This window comes from Meles meles, chromosome 10, assembly GCF_922984935.1.
Source record: "Meles meles chromosome 10, mMelMel3.1 paternal haplotype, whole genome shotgun sequence".
NCBI classification, from domain to species: Eukaryota; Metazoa; Chordata; class Mammalia; order Carnivora; family Mustelidae; genus Meles; species Meles meles.
The window spans coordinates 22,905,323-22,922,823 of NC_060075.1; the positions used below are offsets into that span (position 1 = coordinate 22,905,323).

At 39.4% G+C, this 17,501-nt stretch overlaps 1 protein-coding gene across 5 annotated transcripts in view; it reads right to left on the reverse strand.

Annotated features, from left to right (window-relative positions):
• Positions 1 to 17,501, reverse strand: part of NRF1 (nuclear respiratory factor 1) — a 147,764-nt gene that overhangs the window by 54,871 nt on the left and 75,392 nt on the right. For all 5 annotated transcript variants that reach the window (XM_046021184.1, XM_046021183.1, XM_046021186.1 and 2 more), the window contains exon 5: positions 11,347 to 11,487. In XM_046021184.1, coding sequence (XP_045877140.1) covers positions 11,347 to 11,487 — 141 coding nt within the window. The remainder of the gene's footprint in view (positions 1 to 11,346; positions 11,488 to 17,501) is intronic.

Here is a 17,501-nt window from a genome sequence, read left to right on the forward strand (position 1 = left end):
GCCTACTTTGCATATAGATTTTGCCATTACAGTAGGGAGAAGCAGTCTGGAACTGTCATCTACAACAGTGGTTCTCAAAGTTGGCTGCACAATGGAATCACCTGGAGAGTTTAAACACTATACATGCCTGGATCTTGGCCCCAAAGATTCTATTTTAATTGGTCTGGAGTATGGCCTGGGCATTAGAATTTTAAGTTCTCCGGGTGATTTTACTATGTGGTCGAGTTTGAAGACCACTCTATTAATATTTTTTTTGTCATAAAATATACATAGCATAAAATTTATCCCCTTTAATATGTACAATTCAGTGGCACTAAGTGCATTTACAGTGCTGTACAACCATCGCTCCGACTACCAGAATTTATTCATCATCATCCCAAACAGAAACTCCGTATGCATTAAGCAGTAACTCCCCATTTCTTTTTTTTAATATTTTATTTATTTGACAGAGAGAAATCACAACTAGGCAGAGAGAGAGGAGGAAGCAGGCTCCCCGCGGAGCAGAGAGCCCAATGCGGGGCTCGATCCCAGGACCCTGAGATCATGACCTGAGCCGAAGGCAGAGGCCTTAACCCACTGACCCACCCAGGCACCCCTCCCCATGTTTTTTTGAGAACTCTTGTTCTCAAAGTATTTCTTACTGCCAAAATACAATATGATGGCATAGGCTCAATAATTTTCCATGCATATATGCAGCTCTGCGTGTGTGGGGGTGTGCTGTGGGGTGTGTGTGTGTGTGTGTGAGTGCATGTGGGTGATGTGTAAAAGATAATCTTGCCAACTATCAATGACATAACACAAACAGAAATGCCATATTTAAAACTAAAACATTATGATCCAAAACAATCTAACATTTTTGGACATCTAACTGTTGTTTTCTTTTTTTTTTTTATTTTTCAATTTTTATTTATTTATTTATTTTTTCAGCGTAACAGTATTCATTGTTTTTGCACAACACCCAGTGCTCCATGCAATACGTGTCCTCCCTATTACCCACCACCTGGTTCCCCCAAACTCCCATTTCTACTCTTCTCCTGGCCATGGTAAATTCTACTTTCTGTCTCTATGAATTTGCCCATTCGAGATACCTCATAGAAGTGGAATCACACACAATATTTGTCTTTTAATGTTTCTACTCTTTGGGTAGAAGACGCCGGACCTATGCTTTTTCAAAACAATACTCAAAAAACCTAAATTGACAGCTGATTAATATTTTCTAAGTAAAACATGTCAAGCCATGTGGATAACTTCTTCCTAATGAAGCAATCACTGTGCTGAATGTTTCTGAAGGTTTTTCTTGAAAACTGGTGAGGAATTACTATCCTATTGCATCATCACCCCAAGGGAATATTAAAGCAACAAAAACTGCCCCAGTGAGAGTAAGAGGAGGACAGTAAGTTCAGGTGAGGAAAGGGAAGAGACAAGGGGAAAAGTAGCAGATTTTTTTAAAAGTATAATTACTATAGAATATTTATATTAGTTTTAGGGGTACAACATACTGGTTTGACAATTCTAAATATTATCAGTACTCACCAAATAAATGTAGTCACCATACAATGTTATTACATTATTGACTATATTCCCTATTCTTTTTTTTTTTTAATTTTATTTATTTATTTGACAGAGAGAACACACAAGCACAAGTAAGGGGAGCGGCAGGCATAGGGAGAGGGAGAAGCAGGCTCCCTATGCAGGGCTCGATCCCAGGACCCTGGGATCAAGGCAGATGCTTAACCATTGAGCCATTCCGGTCCCGCTATATTCCCTATTGTTTCACCTCCATGACTTATTTTATAACTAGAAGTTTGTACCTCTTAATCCCCTTTATCTATTTTGCCCATCCCCCCACTCACCTCCCCTGTGGCAACAACCACTTTGTTCTCTGTATTTAAGAGTCTGTTTTGTTTTTTAGATTCCACATAAAAGTGAAATCATATAGTATTTGTCTTTCTTAGGCTGACTTATTTCGTTAGCATAACACCCTGTAGGTGTATCCGTGTTGTCACAAAAGGCAAGCTCTCATTCTTTTTAATGGCTGAGTAATATTCCATTGTGTATATACCACCTCTTCCTTATCCATTCATCTGTGGATGGATACTTAGGTTGCTTCCATATCCTGACTATTGTAAATAATGTTGCAATAAATCCAGGGGTACATATACCTTTCTGAATCAGTGTTTTTGTTTTCTTTGGGTAAATACCCAGTAGTGGAATTACTGGATCACATGGTATTTCTTTTTTTTTTTAATTTTTTAAAAACTTTAAGTTTTTTAAATTTAAGTAATCTCTACACCCCACGTGGGTCTTGAACTCATGACCCAGCGAACAAGGGTTGCATGCTCTTCTGACTGGACCAGCCAGGCGCCAACTAATTTTTCGTTTTTTTAAAGAGAGACAGAGAGTGCAAGCGGTGTGGGGAGGGACAGAGGAAGAGGGAGAGAGAGAATCTTAAGCAGGCTCCACATGCAGCATAGAACCCAATCTCACGACCCTGAGATCATGACCTGAACTGAAACCAAGAGCTGGTTGTGTAAACAACTGCAACACCCAGGTGCCCCAGAGTCCCAGTATTTTTAATTTTTAGAGAAACCTCCATTGTTTTCCACAGTGGCTGCACCAACGTACATTTCCACCAACAGGGCATAAGTGTTCCATTTTCTCTACATCACCACCAAACTTATTTCCTGTCTTTTGGATACTAGCCATTTTGATTGGTGTGAGGTGATATCTCATTGTGGTTTTGATTTCTTCCCTGACAATGAGTGGTGTTAAGCATCTCTTCATGTGTCTGTTGGCCACCTGTATGTCTTTTCTGGAAAAATGTCTATTCAGGTTTTCTGCCCATTTTTAAAAATTGGATTGTTTGGGGGTTTTTTGGTATTGATTTGTATAATTTCTTCATATATTTTGGCTATTAACCCTTTAACAGATATATTATCCGTAAATATTTTCTCATATTCAGTAGGCTGCCTTTTGGTTTTGTTGACCATTTCCTTTGCTGTGCAAGATATATTTATTCTACCACAGTCCCAATAGTTTATTTTTGCTTTGTTTTCCTTGCCTGAAAAGACATATCCATAAATATGTTGTGAAGGCAATATCCAAGAGATCACTGCCTATGTTTTCTTCTAATAGTTTTATGGTTTCAGGTCTCACATTTAGGTCTTTAATCCATTTTGAGTTTTATTTTTATGTATGGTGAAAGTAAGTGGTCAGGTTTCATTCTTTTGCATGTAGCTATCAGTTTTCCCAACACCAAGTGTCTTTTCCCCATTGAATATTCTTACTTCTATGGTCACAGATTAACTGACCATTAATGGGTTTATTTCTGGGCTCTTTATTCTGTTCTATTGATCTCTGTGTCTATTTTTGTGTCATTACCATACTGTTTTCATTACTATAGCTTTATGGTGTATTTTGAAATCTGGAATTGTGGTATTTCCCACTTTGTTCTTCTCTCTAAAGACTGCTTTGGCTATTTTGGGTCTTTTGTGATTCCATACAAGTTTTAGGATTATTTGTTCTAATTCTGTCAAAAATGCTATTGGAATTTCGATAGGGGGTGCACTGATCTGTAGATTGCTTTGGGTAGTATGGACATTTTAATGATATTAATTATTTAATTAATTTTTAAATTTTATGTGGGCTCCACATCCAATGTGGGCTTGAACTCACGATCCTGTGATTAAGAGTTGCATGCTCTACCAACTGAGCCAGCCAGGCACCCCTTAATGATATTAATTCTTCCAATCCATGAGCATAGAATGTCTTTCCATTTGTTTGTGTTGTCTTCAATTTCTTTCATCAATGTCTTATAGTTTTCAGAATATAGGTCTTTCACCTCCTTGGTTAAGTTTATTCTGAAGTATTTTATTCTTTTTGGTGCAATTGTAAATGGAATTGTTTTCTTCATTTCTCTTTCTTCTACTTTGTTATTAGTGTATAGACTACAATAATTTCTGTCTATTAATTTTGTTTCCTGGAATTTTACTGAATTTATCAGTTCTAATAGTTTCTCGGTGGTGTATTTAGGGTTTCCATATAGTACCATGTCATCCGCAAATAGTGACAGTTTTACTTCTTCCTTACCAACTGGATGCCTTTTATTTCTTTTTCTTGTCTGATTACTGTGGCTAAGACTTCTAGTACAAAGCTGAATAAAAGTGGTGAGAGTAGACATCCTTGTCTTGTTCTTGATCTTAGAGGAAAAGCTTTTTCACCACTGAGTCTATGATGTTAGCTATGGACTTTTCATATACAGCCTTTATTAGGTATGTTCTCTCTAAAAGCAATCTGTTGAAGTTTTTATCATGAACAGATGTTGTATTATGTCAAATACTTTCTCTGCATTTCATGAGATAATCATATGGTTTTTAACCTTCCTCTTTTTGTGATGTATCACACTGATTTATTTGTGAATATTGAAGCACTCTTGCATTCCTGGAATAAATCTCATTTGATCATGGTGAAAGAATTTTTTCTTAAATGTATTGTTGAATTCAGTTTGCTAATAGTTTGTTGAGCATTTTTACACCTTTGTGCATCAGAGATATTGGCCTGTAGTTTTCTTTTTTGTAGTGCCTTTTTCTGGTTTTGATATCATGGTAATGCTGGCCTCACAGAATGAATTTGAAAATTTCTCTTCCTCCTTTTTTTGGGGAATAGTTTGAGAACGAATTTTTAAAGTTTAAAGAACTCTTCTTTAAAAGTTTGGTAGAATTCACCTATGAAGCCATTCGGTCCTAGATTTTTGTTTGTTGGGAGTTTTTTGTTTGTTTTTTATTTTACTTGTTAATTATTTTTATTTTTTAAAGATTTTATTTATTTGACAGTGAGAGTACAAGCAGGGGGAGCGGCAGAGAAAGAGGGTGAAGCAGGCTCCCTGATGAGCAGGGAGCCTGATGCAGGACTTGATCCCAGGACTCTGGGACCATGACCGGAGCCGAAAGCAAACACTTAACCAACAGGCTCCCCTGTTAATTATTTTTAAAAGAATGTATATGTATGTATGTATGCATTTATTTAAGTAATCTCCATGCCCAGCGTGGGCTCAAACTCAGAAATCTGAGGTAAGAGTCACACACTCTTTTGACTGAGCCAGCCAGGTGCCCTGGAAGATTTTTTTAAAAAAAAATTCAATTTCATTACTGGTAACGGAAATGTTCAGATTTTCTATTTCTTGCTGATCCAGTTTTGGAAGAGTGTATGTTTCTATGAATTTACCCATTTCTTCTAGGTTGTCCAATTCACTGGCATATAATTTTTCATAATACTTTATATTTCTATAGTGTCAGTTGTTACTTCTCTTAATTTCTGATTTTATCCCTTTATCATTATGTAGTGCCCTTCTTTGTCTCAAAAAGGACTGCATTTCAATTGGGAATCCTGTATTGTTCTTTCCAGAGATGTTTCTTCTATAATTTAATTTTTGCCTGGATCTCTTCTAAGACAAATTCCAAGAAGATTTACAACTTCCCAAGAAAAAGAGAATCCTACTGGACTCACGTGTGGTAAAGCACAGATCTGACTGCTCACCAGCAAAATCATAATCATTGCTTAAAGGCTTTAAGCAACGATGTAATTCCTAAATTCAAAGTGCAGTCTGGGAATTAGCAACAGCACCAGCATCATCTTGGAGCTTTCTAGAAGGCAGAATGTCAGGTCCCACTCAAGACCAACTGAGTCACAGTCTGAATTTAAATGACAAGACTCTCAGGTAATTCTTATCAACACTGAAGTTTGAGAAGCACATGTTAGCCCATTTTCGGGTTTCTGGTCTGAAGTATCCTACAAAATTTTGCTAACCTGGCTTTCAAAATCTCTGAAAAAGATGGCATCATTGTTTTATTGCAAATGAATCCTGGGGTTGCAGAATCCACAACAAAATAATGATTTCTTCTGCTAAGCGTTATCTTCAACTCTTCAATATCTTCAATATCTCCTTCAACTCTTATGCCAGGAGACAGGCAGATATGGGTAAGTTCTAGCCGCTATTCTTAAAGGTGTCTAGAAACCCAAGTTTTCATTTTAGCACTAAAAATACTACAGAGTTATGTATTTTTTACCACACACACACACACACACACACACACACACACACACAACTTCCAGGATCAAGATATATTTATAACAGTTCCTAAGTAAATGTTCATGTAAACATTATATTACTAGCAGAGTATGATATGTGTACCAAAACCAAAAGTTAATAAAAAACAACAAAAACTACAGAGCTGCTTCCTAAAAGAACAAGAGCACTTAGTTCGCACAGAACTTAAGATATTCTATCATATGTAATTTCAATTTGTGTAAGAGACAATTGTGATAGGGATCCTGGGATCAAACTCCACATCGGGCTCCCTGCTCAGCAGAGAGCCTGCTTCTCCCTCTCCCACTGCCTGTGCATGTGTTCCCTCTCTTGCTGTCTGTCAAATAAATAAAATCTTAAAAAAAAAAAAAAAACTCCTTTAAAACAGTAAATGTTTAGCATAGATTAGCTGAAATACTCAATCTGAGTAATGATCACAATACAGTTCTAAAGAAAGAGAGAGAGAAAGCCCTGGCAGTAAGGACTCTGCCCTTTAATTCCATTTCTGTTTGTCACTAACTTGCTTCATAAATTGCTTCCTCCCTTTATGCCTCAGTTTTTCAGTTTTATTGTCACCTGTATTGTCCCACTTCATTGCTGAGCCAAATAAAAATTCCAGGTTCACTAACTTTCTGTAAGTGAAAAATGGGTGAGAAATGATATGTTCAGGTTACTCAAAAGTTAATATAGGTAATATAAACAGTATTAATAATTGGCAATACTATCTTTGTGTGATGCCTTCATTTTCAAAGCACTTTTCCATATAATACTTCATTTTTTCTTCCTCTGATTCCATAAAGTAGGACGGCGTATAGTATTCTCATTTTCAGAAGATAAAACTGGGAGCCAGGGCTATATGTGGTAGGACTGGGACTAGAGACTAGACCTTCCAAATGTAAAAAACCAGACTAATTCTCAAATTTGTAAAGAATTAAAATAGCAGAACACATAACATTAGAACAGTACCGAATACAATTTACTCTTTGGATGACTGAGAACTCATCTTAGGATTGCATACAGAATTATGTTTGTGGGTTAAGATCATCAATATAAACATTAGTTATTTCTACTGCATTCAGTGCAGATAAGATGATCCACAGAGCTGTTTGGTTAACCGAAGTCCAACTCTGTTATAGCGCACTTTTACAATTCTGGAATTTTATCACTTCAAGGAAGTCATGAATCATCCATATGGTCCGAATTCTAGAATTGGTGTCCAATTAAATTTACTTAGTCCTTCATGGCTACTGACCGCATGTGAGTTCTGCTTCCTTGATTATGAAAGAGGAATTATATATACACTCTGGAGAGCAAGGATTAAATGAGATACCCCTGTAAATAACTTAGTAGTGTGCCTTCCAAAACATCGTAGCTATAGAAGAGGAAAATAAGAGAAATAAAAAGAGATGTTGGACATCTTTACCCAAACATAAAGTTCAACACACTTATACTTAAAAAAATTCAAGTTTAGGGACGCCTGGGTGGCTTAGTGGGTTAAAGCCTCTGCCTTCAGCTCAGGTCATGATCCTGGGATCGAGCCCCACATCAGGATCCCTGCTCAGCGGGGAGCCTGCTTCCCCCCCTCTCTCTGCCTGCCTCTCTGCCTGCTTGTGATCTCTGTCTGTCAAATAAATAAAAATCTTAAAAAAAAAAATTCAAGTCTAATATAAATAAAGAAAATATTTTGTGTGTTTCTATGGTTATAAAAGAAATTCATGCTTATTAGACAAAGAAAATAAAAATCATCCATAATGCCACCATGCACAGATAATCACTGTTAATATTATGGTATTATAGTAAATAGGTTTATATTGCTCTGAAGTTTTACACACATGCAACACACACACACGCAAGTTTTGTGTGCATGTTTTAAACAAATGAATTGATTAACTCAATTATGTATCCCCTGAAAAAAAAAATCTAACCGTCTCCCAAAGAACCACAATACAAAGCACTAAATAAAGAAAGCACTTGAATTAGAGTACATAAGAAATGTTATTTTTACAAGCAGTTAAAAACTACCAGAACTCTGTCCCACTTCAATAGAGAACAAGTCAGCATTTTTGGTATCCAGTATTTCACTGAATAGTAAATTTCTGGTCTCTTTTGGGAGCTGCTCATCTTCTCATGTAAATTCTAAATATCACCACTATAATTTATTCAAGCACTTTGTTCTCAGATTTTCCTATTGTTAACATGCCATGGACATACATCCTTGCTTACCTGGAGGGCGAGACATACACAAGGTTAAATTTCAATATGCACCACCACCCTGCTTTCTAGAAAGATCACACCACTGTACATTTCTCTTGACACGGTGTTAAAAATGCTTATATTCCTATTCCCCCTCCTTCCTAGGTTTAGTTTGAAATAACACCCCGTTTTTATTATCATTAATGATGAAAGGTTTTGGGATCAGTTAGAAAAAAAAGGTAACAGGCTCACATTAATTATAAGTATCTGAGGAAAACAATTGGGGGGAAAAAAAAGATCCGCGGTAAAAAACCCAGGATCCAAATACTCAGAAATTCCCATTCAGTTAGGAGCTGGGTTTTTCATCACTGCTCACTCTTCCTCACCATCTGTCTGTTTTATTTCTTATGTATTACTTTTTAGTCATTTTCTGTGGGAGAAGGGAAAGGAGGGAACGTAGGACGTGAAGAAAATGGACGCCCCAACAAAATGCCTCTGAGTCTGATCCCTGACTTGAGGACCTGCTTCCCTTGGATCCATCACTACAAAAAGCTCTCCCAAGTACATATTTCACAAGAATGGAAAACAGCACAGTTATAAATGTTTTACCTCCAACATGAAAATTAAACTGTTTGCTTTAACTTCTGAAGCATGATGTTTTAGTATCAGATTATTTTAGATTATATCAGATTATTTCAACCTAACACACCAAATGTGACTAAATGTGACAAAGAAGGAAAAAAATGTCCATCACAGGAGAGGGCACAACACCTCACATGCCTAACAGAGCAGTCTTAATCAGAAGCTTAGTTAACCTTATAGATACCTGTATCTGAGGCACTGAGTAGACTCTTTAAATCAATCAGATAAAAAATTCTTCTTAGGTTTTTTTTAATTAGAACGGTCTTAAGGACAGAATAATAGGTATGAAGTGACAGGAAAAAAGTTTAGCTAATGCTTTCCTTTCTGAACCATCATTTAGATATTCTTCAAGTGTTCACAGAAAGATCCATGAATCCAATAAGCAAAAGATCCCAACGTAGCTTTACAAACTACTGTATCGCTTTAGGCCAAGCGGCGGGTTCAGACTCAGCAGGAAAAAAGTGCCACCTCCTGATTAGCAGCGTGCATGTCTGCAGCCAGGGGACACGCACTTGTGAGATTTCCAATCCAGGCACCTACCACGCTGGATGCGTTTTACTCTGACTCTTAGGTCATCTACTGGACAGATACTGTTATTTAGAATTGAGAGTTTCTTTAGGTGCCGGGAGCTGTAGTGGATGGCAGTCAAGAACAAAACTCTCTAGAGCCCTGCTCTCAAATTCTAGCTGAAGAGATCGCAGATAAGTATACATGTTAATGAAGAAGATGATTTCAGGTAGTAATCGGTGTTTCTGAGACAGTAAAATAGGGGATGTGCTGGGCAGTGACTCAGTAGCAAGGAGAAGCTCCATTAGATGGGATAATTGAGAAAGGCTTGTCTCACAAGGGGACGTCTGAGCCAGACTTTGAACAGGGTAAGGTTAAGCATGTAATGATCTGGGAGAACAACATTTCAGGCAGAGGAAACTGCCAATCTTAAAAAAGGGGCTTGGAGTGTTTGACAAAAAGAGGACCAGGGTGGCCAGAGCATAATGACTGAGCGGGAGACTGAAGAAGGGAGCTGGAAGAGGCTGGGTTCTCGGGTTAAACATGGCCTCAGAGACCCCAGAAGTCTGAATGTGACTCTAGGAATGGTGAAAAGCCATTAAAGGGCTTAAATAAGACAGTGAGATGAGCTGATCTAAGTTTTGGAAAAAACCTCTGATGGTTCCGTGAAGTAGAGACTTCAGCGGGGCAAGAGTGGCAAGAAGGAAAGCAACAGAATCGATCAAGTCTCTATGTGAGAGATACTTGGCTTGGGCGAGGGCAGGGACAGGAACTGAGAAGAATGGTGAGATCCAGGGCCCATCTCAGAGCTGAACTGACATGACATGCTAATGACTCATGTGGGAGTGAGGGCAAAACAGGGAAACGGAGGGTTGCTCCCATGCCGGCACCCGAGCAACCAGATGGACTGTGGTGCTGGTCACTGATACGGGGATTGTAGAGGGAGTGGAATGGGGAAATCAAAGGTTCTGTGTCTGGGGCATGCTGGGCACTGGATGTCTAGAGTGAGCACTATAAGCTGGGCAGTAAACAGGATACAGAGGGGACATAAAGCCCGCAGGACAGATGAGGCCACTTGGAAAGAAACTAAAGAAACAGACATGCCAATCCTGATCACTGAGAACAGGAGGAAGAGCCGGCAGAAAAGCTGAGAGCGAGCGCCGCGAGGCAGGAGGACATTCAGGAGAGTGTGGGGGCAGAAAGAGAGAGCAGGAAGTGTTTAAAGGAGGGAATAATCAACTGTGTTAAATGCTGCTGGAAGACTGAATCAGATAAGAAAACCCACAACCGGGTTTAGCAAGAGAGGAATACCTTAATGAAGAAATAAGGTAGGAAAATATGTTATAAAAGGGCACATGATCTTGCCTAAGCTATCACTTTCAAAGCTGAGATCCTTAAAATGGACAATCTCAGCAAAATTCCTGAGCAATGCTGATTTATCAGGCTAAGTGCATCTTGACTTCCCTCGTCAAAGCAAGAGGAGAGAAGCAATGACTCAGAAGGGTATCCTGAGTTCTCCATTCTTATTCCCCAGAGAGGGGAACCTTCCTTGGCGACAGCATGGTGGTATTCAGAATTTGGAAAGAGGAGCAACTTAGCCCGAAAGACTAACAGTTTACTTGCCCTGCTTGGTGGTGGTTCATCAAAGTCCTGACAGTCACCTGTCCAAGCAAACCAATTCCGAGCTACGAGTTTCTTTATCAAACCCAAGGGCCCGAGTGAAAGGAAAGAACTGCCACCATGGAGGAGAGCATTCTTCTGACGCTACATCCCCTTCCCCAAGGCTGCTACCCTGCCAGACGCTGTCAGACCCCAGCCTATGTCTCTCTCTGATGGTATCACTAAGCATAAAACTGAGAAGGCCCGCCCACACGCGGGCCACTTGTCTTTCTGTCTCCTCCTCACTTCCCGCCCCTTACCTGGGTCATTTTGTCCACAGAGACCGGAATTCCATCGATGGTGAGAGGTGGCAGCTCGGAGTTAACCTCCTGTGGCGCGGGGGCGTGTTCTGCCAGGGCGGACTCCAGGTCTTCCAGGATCATGCTCTTGTACTTCCGCACCTGCAGGGAATTAAGGGCAGCAGTAAACAAGATGCCCAACAACCAGGGAGGGTTGGTGCCAAGCAACCGGAGAGGGGGTGGAGCTGCCTCCCTCAGCCACGGCGGAGCCCTAAGAGCAAACACTTCTACAACTAGCAGACAAAAATACCCGCTGGCCCCAAAGACATCACACTGTACAGAATTAAAGTGAATAGATGATGAAATTGCAAGTAATAACAGTAGAAAGGAGCCAGGCCGAAAAGTTTTACAGAAATACTGCTTCTTGGTTAAAATCACATTTTCTCATTCAATGCCAACCCCATTACCTGTTCCAGATCTAATAGAAATGGCGTTCTTTATTCAGCATTTCCCAGGCCATCTGGTAACTAGCTGTGACAGTTCACTACCAAAATCACTTCCAAGATCACCAGGGACTTATGTCTCTAAAACTCTAAGCAGCCTATCTGAAACTGCCACTACTTTCCTGCAAGGTCAGACTACCCAACAGGTGACTCAAGTGCTCGAGAGGCCGAGCTGAAAGGCACTGGGGGGAAAAACAAGCCATCTATACTGTAGCTGTGAATCAAAGGTACCACTATCAGCAAGGCCCAGGGCCAGATGTAGCCTTTGAATCCATGATTCGAAGCTCTGACATGCCCAGGTCTGAACCAGGAATCATTGTTCTGACTCCTTTCCTTCCACCACTAGCGAAAGGTGTCTCCAAAGACAGAACTTAGCAGCACATTTGTACATGCACACACTCGTCCATGATGAGCAGAAATAGTAGGCAGACATGGGATCCTACAACCACCAATAAAGGGTTCATTCACTTATAAGAATACACAGGGGATAAGGACACCTTAGGAGATAACAAAGCAGCCATGGAATTGTGGAAATATAACAAGATGGGACAGGAAATTAACCTGCTTTCAGGGCTCAAGCCATTATCTTAGAAAAAAGGGAAGAAAAAATGAGGTATCCAAAAATTACGACAATATTAAGTCCTGAGTTTTCTGCTCCAGACTGGACTCTCAATCAGGACAAACTTTCTTAGAAGTATCTCATTATGAGGATTAAAAAGGAACGGTTCCCATAATCCATCTCAACTGTGTGGGAAAGTGAAAATTACTGTAACCTACAAAGTACAACTTTTGCAGTTAGAGAACCTTCCAAATAGGTAAACAATGAAGGGGATGACAGAAAAATAGTACAAACATGTTTAATCATTATCATCCTAGAGATTCAGTTTTAGCCTGGTTTCTAACACAAAAGAAAGTTTCAGAAATCATTGCCAATATATATACTGTAACATAAGCAGCTGGTACCGCCATGCCAACTTTAAGGACTTTTATTTTCTGCTTTCTAGGTTTCGGTATCCTATGTAGAGATTTTATGCTACCAGCCCAGATGTGGTCTTTGAACTTTAATGTATCAGGTTAAATCATTATATCAGTATGTAGGCCTGTAGTAAGAGAGAATGATAATAGTATAAAAATAAATTTCACCATGCTAGGAATACCTGGCATTGAAAGACAGGAAAGCATTAGATTATTACTATTACATTAGCCAGTTTCAAACAATTTGGGCCATTTTCATGGATCAGTAAAATTCTAGGAATTTGTATCCAGGCATTTTACTGAACTTATCAGTGCTACCTAATTCCTTAAAAATATCTTGAGCTTCAAAAAAAAAAAAAAAAAAAAAAAAAATTGCTGGTAGAGCATTTCTTCGAGTAATTTACAACAAAATAACTTTAGCTGTGACCCCAGTGTTTTTAAGGTTGCTCAGTAAACTTCCCCAGAATAATCAAGCTAGTGTTTCAATTCGTTCTGACTTAGCAGTTCTCAGATGCATATTCTTTCTCATTTATCAGTCCTCTGACACTGGGATGTGTCTTGAAATTGCTGTGGATGAGGCGACCTGAGGCCCAGCTGTCCCAGGCTGCACACCTGTGAACACCGCTGTTCTCTCTAGGAGCATGACTGCAACACCTGCCTTTTCAATGAACAAAACATTTGAGAAAGGAATGTTGAGTCTTGGTTGCAGTTAGATAATCTCCACAGTGATCTTTCTGGTAAGATCAAGAAACACCAGCATCAAACTTGTTGCAGCTTGGAAAAAAGTCTAGAGACAATAGCAGAGCGCTCTTTAAAGCCATGCAGCTTGGGGAGCCTGGGTGGCTCAGCAGGTTAAAGCCTCTGCCTTCAACTCAGGTCATGATCCCGGAGTCCTGGGATCGAGCCCCGCATCGGGCTCTCTGCTCAGCAGGGAGCCTGCTTCCTCCTCTCTCTCTGCCTGTCTCTCTGCCTGCTTGTGATCTCCGTCTGTCAAATAAATAAAGAAAGAAAGCTATGCAGCAGTGCTCTGCATGCTCTTGATGGCAGGGAGGACGATATTACATGAAGTGTCACAGATGATGATGACTTTGCAACAAGAAGTTATTCAGAGGCACTGGGCTGTGGAAGTGAAGAAGTTTCAGGAGTATCAGTTTATTTCACTTTCCTTTTTTGATACTATATAAAATGCAATACAATTAAAATCTCTGTCTAAATAAGCTTGAAAGAGCTCTTTCAATAAGCATAAAATAAAAATTCCAAGTGATCAGCGCTGTGCTAGAGTCTATCAATGTTTCTTCAGTCTTCATGGTACATGTATAATGGTGCATCTTATAAGTGATAATGTCATGAACCCGATGACAGAGAGGTTTGTTTTTCCAACTTTTATCTTCTATTCCAAAACCACAGCTTATGCCTTTGTTACTTCATACCAATGTCACTGTCAACTCACTGGTTTTACAAAGTTAAAAATCACTTAAAAACAAAAACAAACTCAGCTGGTCTGCCTACCAATCTCTCTTCCCCCAATTCGCCCTATATACCACTGCCATTTATAAAATATCTAAGCCCCGGGGTGCCTCGCTGCCTCAGTCAGTAGAGCATGCGACACTTGATCTCGGGGTCGTGAGTTCAGGCCCTATGCTGGGTGTAGAGATTACTTTATTTTATTTTATTTTTTAAAGATTTTATTTATTTAAAAAAAAGATTTTATTTATTTGACAGAGAGAGAAATCAGAAGTAGGCAGAGAGGCAAGCAGAGAGAGAGGGGGAAGCAGGCTCCCTGCTGAGCAGAGAGCCCAATGCAGGGCTCAATCCCAGGACCCTGGGATCATGACCTGAGCTGAAGGCAGAGGCTTAACCCACTGAGCCACCCAGGCGCCCCTAGGATTACTTAAAAAAAAAAAAAAAGAAAAAAAGTATGTAATAAAAACTCCAAGCCCCTTTGGGGGCTGTATGATAAATCTATATACATATATATATATATATATTTCTGAAACACTGGCTTATGACAATCAAACACAATTTATTGAGCACTTACTATGTGTCAAGCACATATACATTGTCTTAATTAATCCTCACATAATTCTATAAGGAAAATACTATATACCCATTGCGCAACTAAGAAAAACAAGGCTTAATAAACTTAAGTGACTTCCCCAAATCATATAGCTAGTACACAGTAATGGCTACAAATCAAACTAATTTTTATCTAGCTCCAAAGCCAGTATGTTCAGCCACTTTGCTATCATTTATCTTTTTTCTCAAAACTACTTCTACAGGTCCCCACTTCTCATAGGATGAAGTCCAAACTTCTCAGGCCAGCATTTCCACCTTTCTAATTTCCCCACTTTGCTAATACTCCCCCAGTGAGGCCACCAGATACAGCTGTGCCTGCCCAACCCTGGAGACGACACGAATGACACCCTCCTAGCTACTCAGTTTCTTCACTAACTTTTGCCAAGTTCTCTTCTACCTCTGGGCCTTTCATTCTGCTTCCTATCAAAAAATTATCCATCTTTCAAGGCCCAATCCAATTTCAACTCCCTGTAAGAAAAATTCCTGTTGTCCTGCCATAATTCCCTTACTTCTTTAAATTTCTACAAAATCAAATGATCACTTATATTCTTATACATACCATATACAACCAGTGTGTGACATCACTATCCTTACTCAACATGCGTTTTGAAATAGTTCACATACTCAGACACGTGCAGATGATACAGTAACAAACATTCTCATAATTACCGGAGGTGGAGGGTCTTCAGGGTATTTATAAGAGGCCTTAGAATTCTGGGCACAGAACAGGCTTGCTGAGGATTTTGAAATTGGCTGCTACCACTATAATAACCGATGGGCCCTGAGGCTGCAAAACCAGTCACAGACAAGATACCATAATTCTTGTGTGTGCCTGAAGCCTTTCTGGAGAAACAGACGAGTCTTCAGAAAGGTCCCGTGAAAGATCAAAAAATTTTTTCTTACCTATATGCTTCTCTGAGATTAAAAATACGTTATCATCTCAGATATGTAAAAATATCCCCCAATGCAGGGCTGCCCTCAGACACAGGATCCTGAAGGACACCTAGCACTGAGCCAGGCCACAGGCTATGGCCCATGAAGTTGTTGGCTTTCACCCTATTCTCTCTCCAGCCCCAGTGTCAGTCTCTTTCCTCCCCTGTCTCAGTCCAGATGTCTAATTTTCCTCTCAACCCCCTGGATCCTTAGTTTGGACCTTGAAACCTCACAGAACTTAGTTGGATTCCTTATCTCATATTTTGTATCAAATAGTGTTAGTTATTTGTTGAATATGTAAATAAGTGAAATTCTTTTATTTCACTATTTTTAAAATTTTATTTTATTTAAGATTTTATTTATTTGACAGAGATCACAAGTAGGCAGAGAGGCAGGTGGGGGGGGGGCAAGGAGAGGAGGCTCCTTGATGAGCAGAGAGCCTGATGTGGGGCTCGATCCCAGGACTCTGAGATCATGACCTGAGCCAAAGGCAGAGGCTTAACTCACTGAGCCACCCAGGCACCTCTGCTATTTTTTAAAATTTTAATTCCAGTGTAGTTAACACACAGTGTTCTGTTAGTTTCAGGTATACAACACAGTGATTCAGCAATTCTCTACAGTACTCAGGGCTCATCATGATAAATATTCTCTTTAATCCCATCACCTATTTCACTTATTCTCCACCCATCCCCCTCTGGTGACCACCAGTTTGTTCTCTATAGTTGAGAGTCTGGTTTTTGGTTTGTCTCTTTTTTGTTTGTTTGTTTTCTTTTCATTTTTATTTTCTTGTTCATTTGTTTTCTTAAATTCCATATATGAGTAAATCATATGGTATTTTTTACTTTACTATTTTTTAAAATATGCTTCCACGTTTTCTATAACTTGAAGACATTTTGAAAAACCTACATAAAAAAATGAATGACTCAGAACAAGAAATCACAACTAACTCGAGTTCACTCATCTACTGGGAAAGTAGAACTGAAGACTGAAACATGATTTCAAAGAAGCTGGTGACAATCCCAGAGCTACATCTTGCCTCTGTGCCTGTGACTAATTTCTGTACCTGCAGAACTGGTTAGTCATAGCCAGCATATCCCCATCTAAATGCTACGGATTATTGACTCCGAGGAAAGAGCTCCACCTCCAGAAACTCTTGAAGTTCTCCTGGAAAATGATGGAAATTCTCTCTCTGTTCCTCAACAAAATATTTCTAGGCCTATTCCTACCAAGTCTATAGAAGAGGGCTATGGCAGTAAGCCAAGAACATGCCCTTGGGGCAGAGCAACTTAAAAAAATCTACTATTTGCCAATGCTTTTCCTGCCAGCTCTCTATAAACATATATAGGGGGATGATAATAAATTTTAATTTCTACTGCTCCCCAGTGAGATGGGTATTATCCTTATTTTGCACATGAGGACACTGAGTCACATATAGGAAAAATCAATGTGGGAAACTACTCAAAAAATCAAAACTTAAGAACAATTTTCACAAATGTGGAGGTTTTAATTATATGTGCCCACTCTAGTTAATACCAACCCACGGGCAAAACTGAATTCGCTTGTCTAACTGTTAACAATGCTGCCTTTTAGGTGGGAGCCACACCTTCACTAAGTAGGCTATTCAAAAGGGCCAAAACACCCAACGGAGTTGTTCTGGAGGCCCTTTAACTTTTTATTTTATTTTGTTTT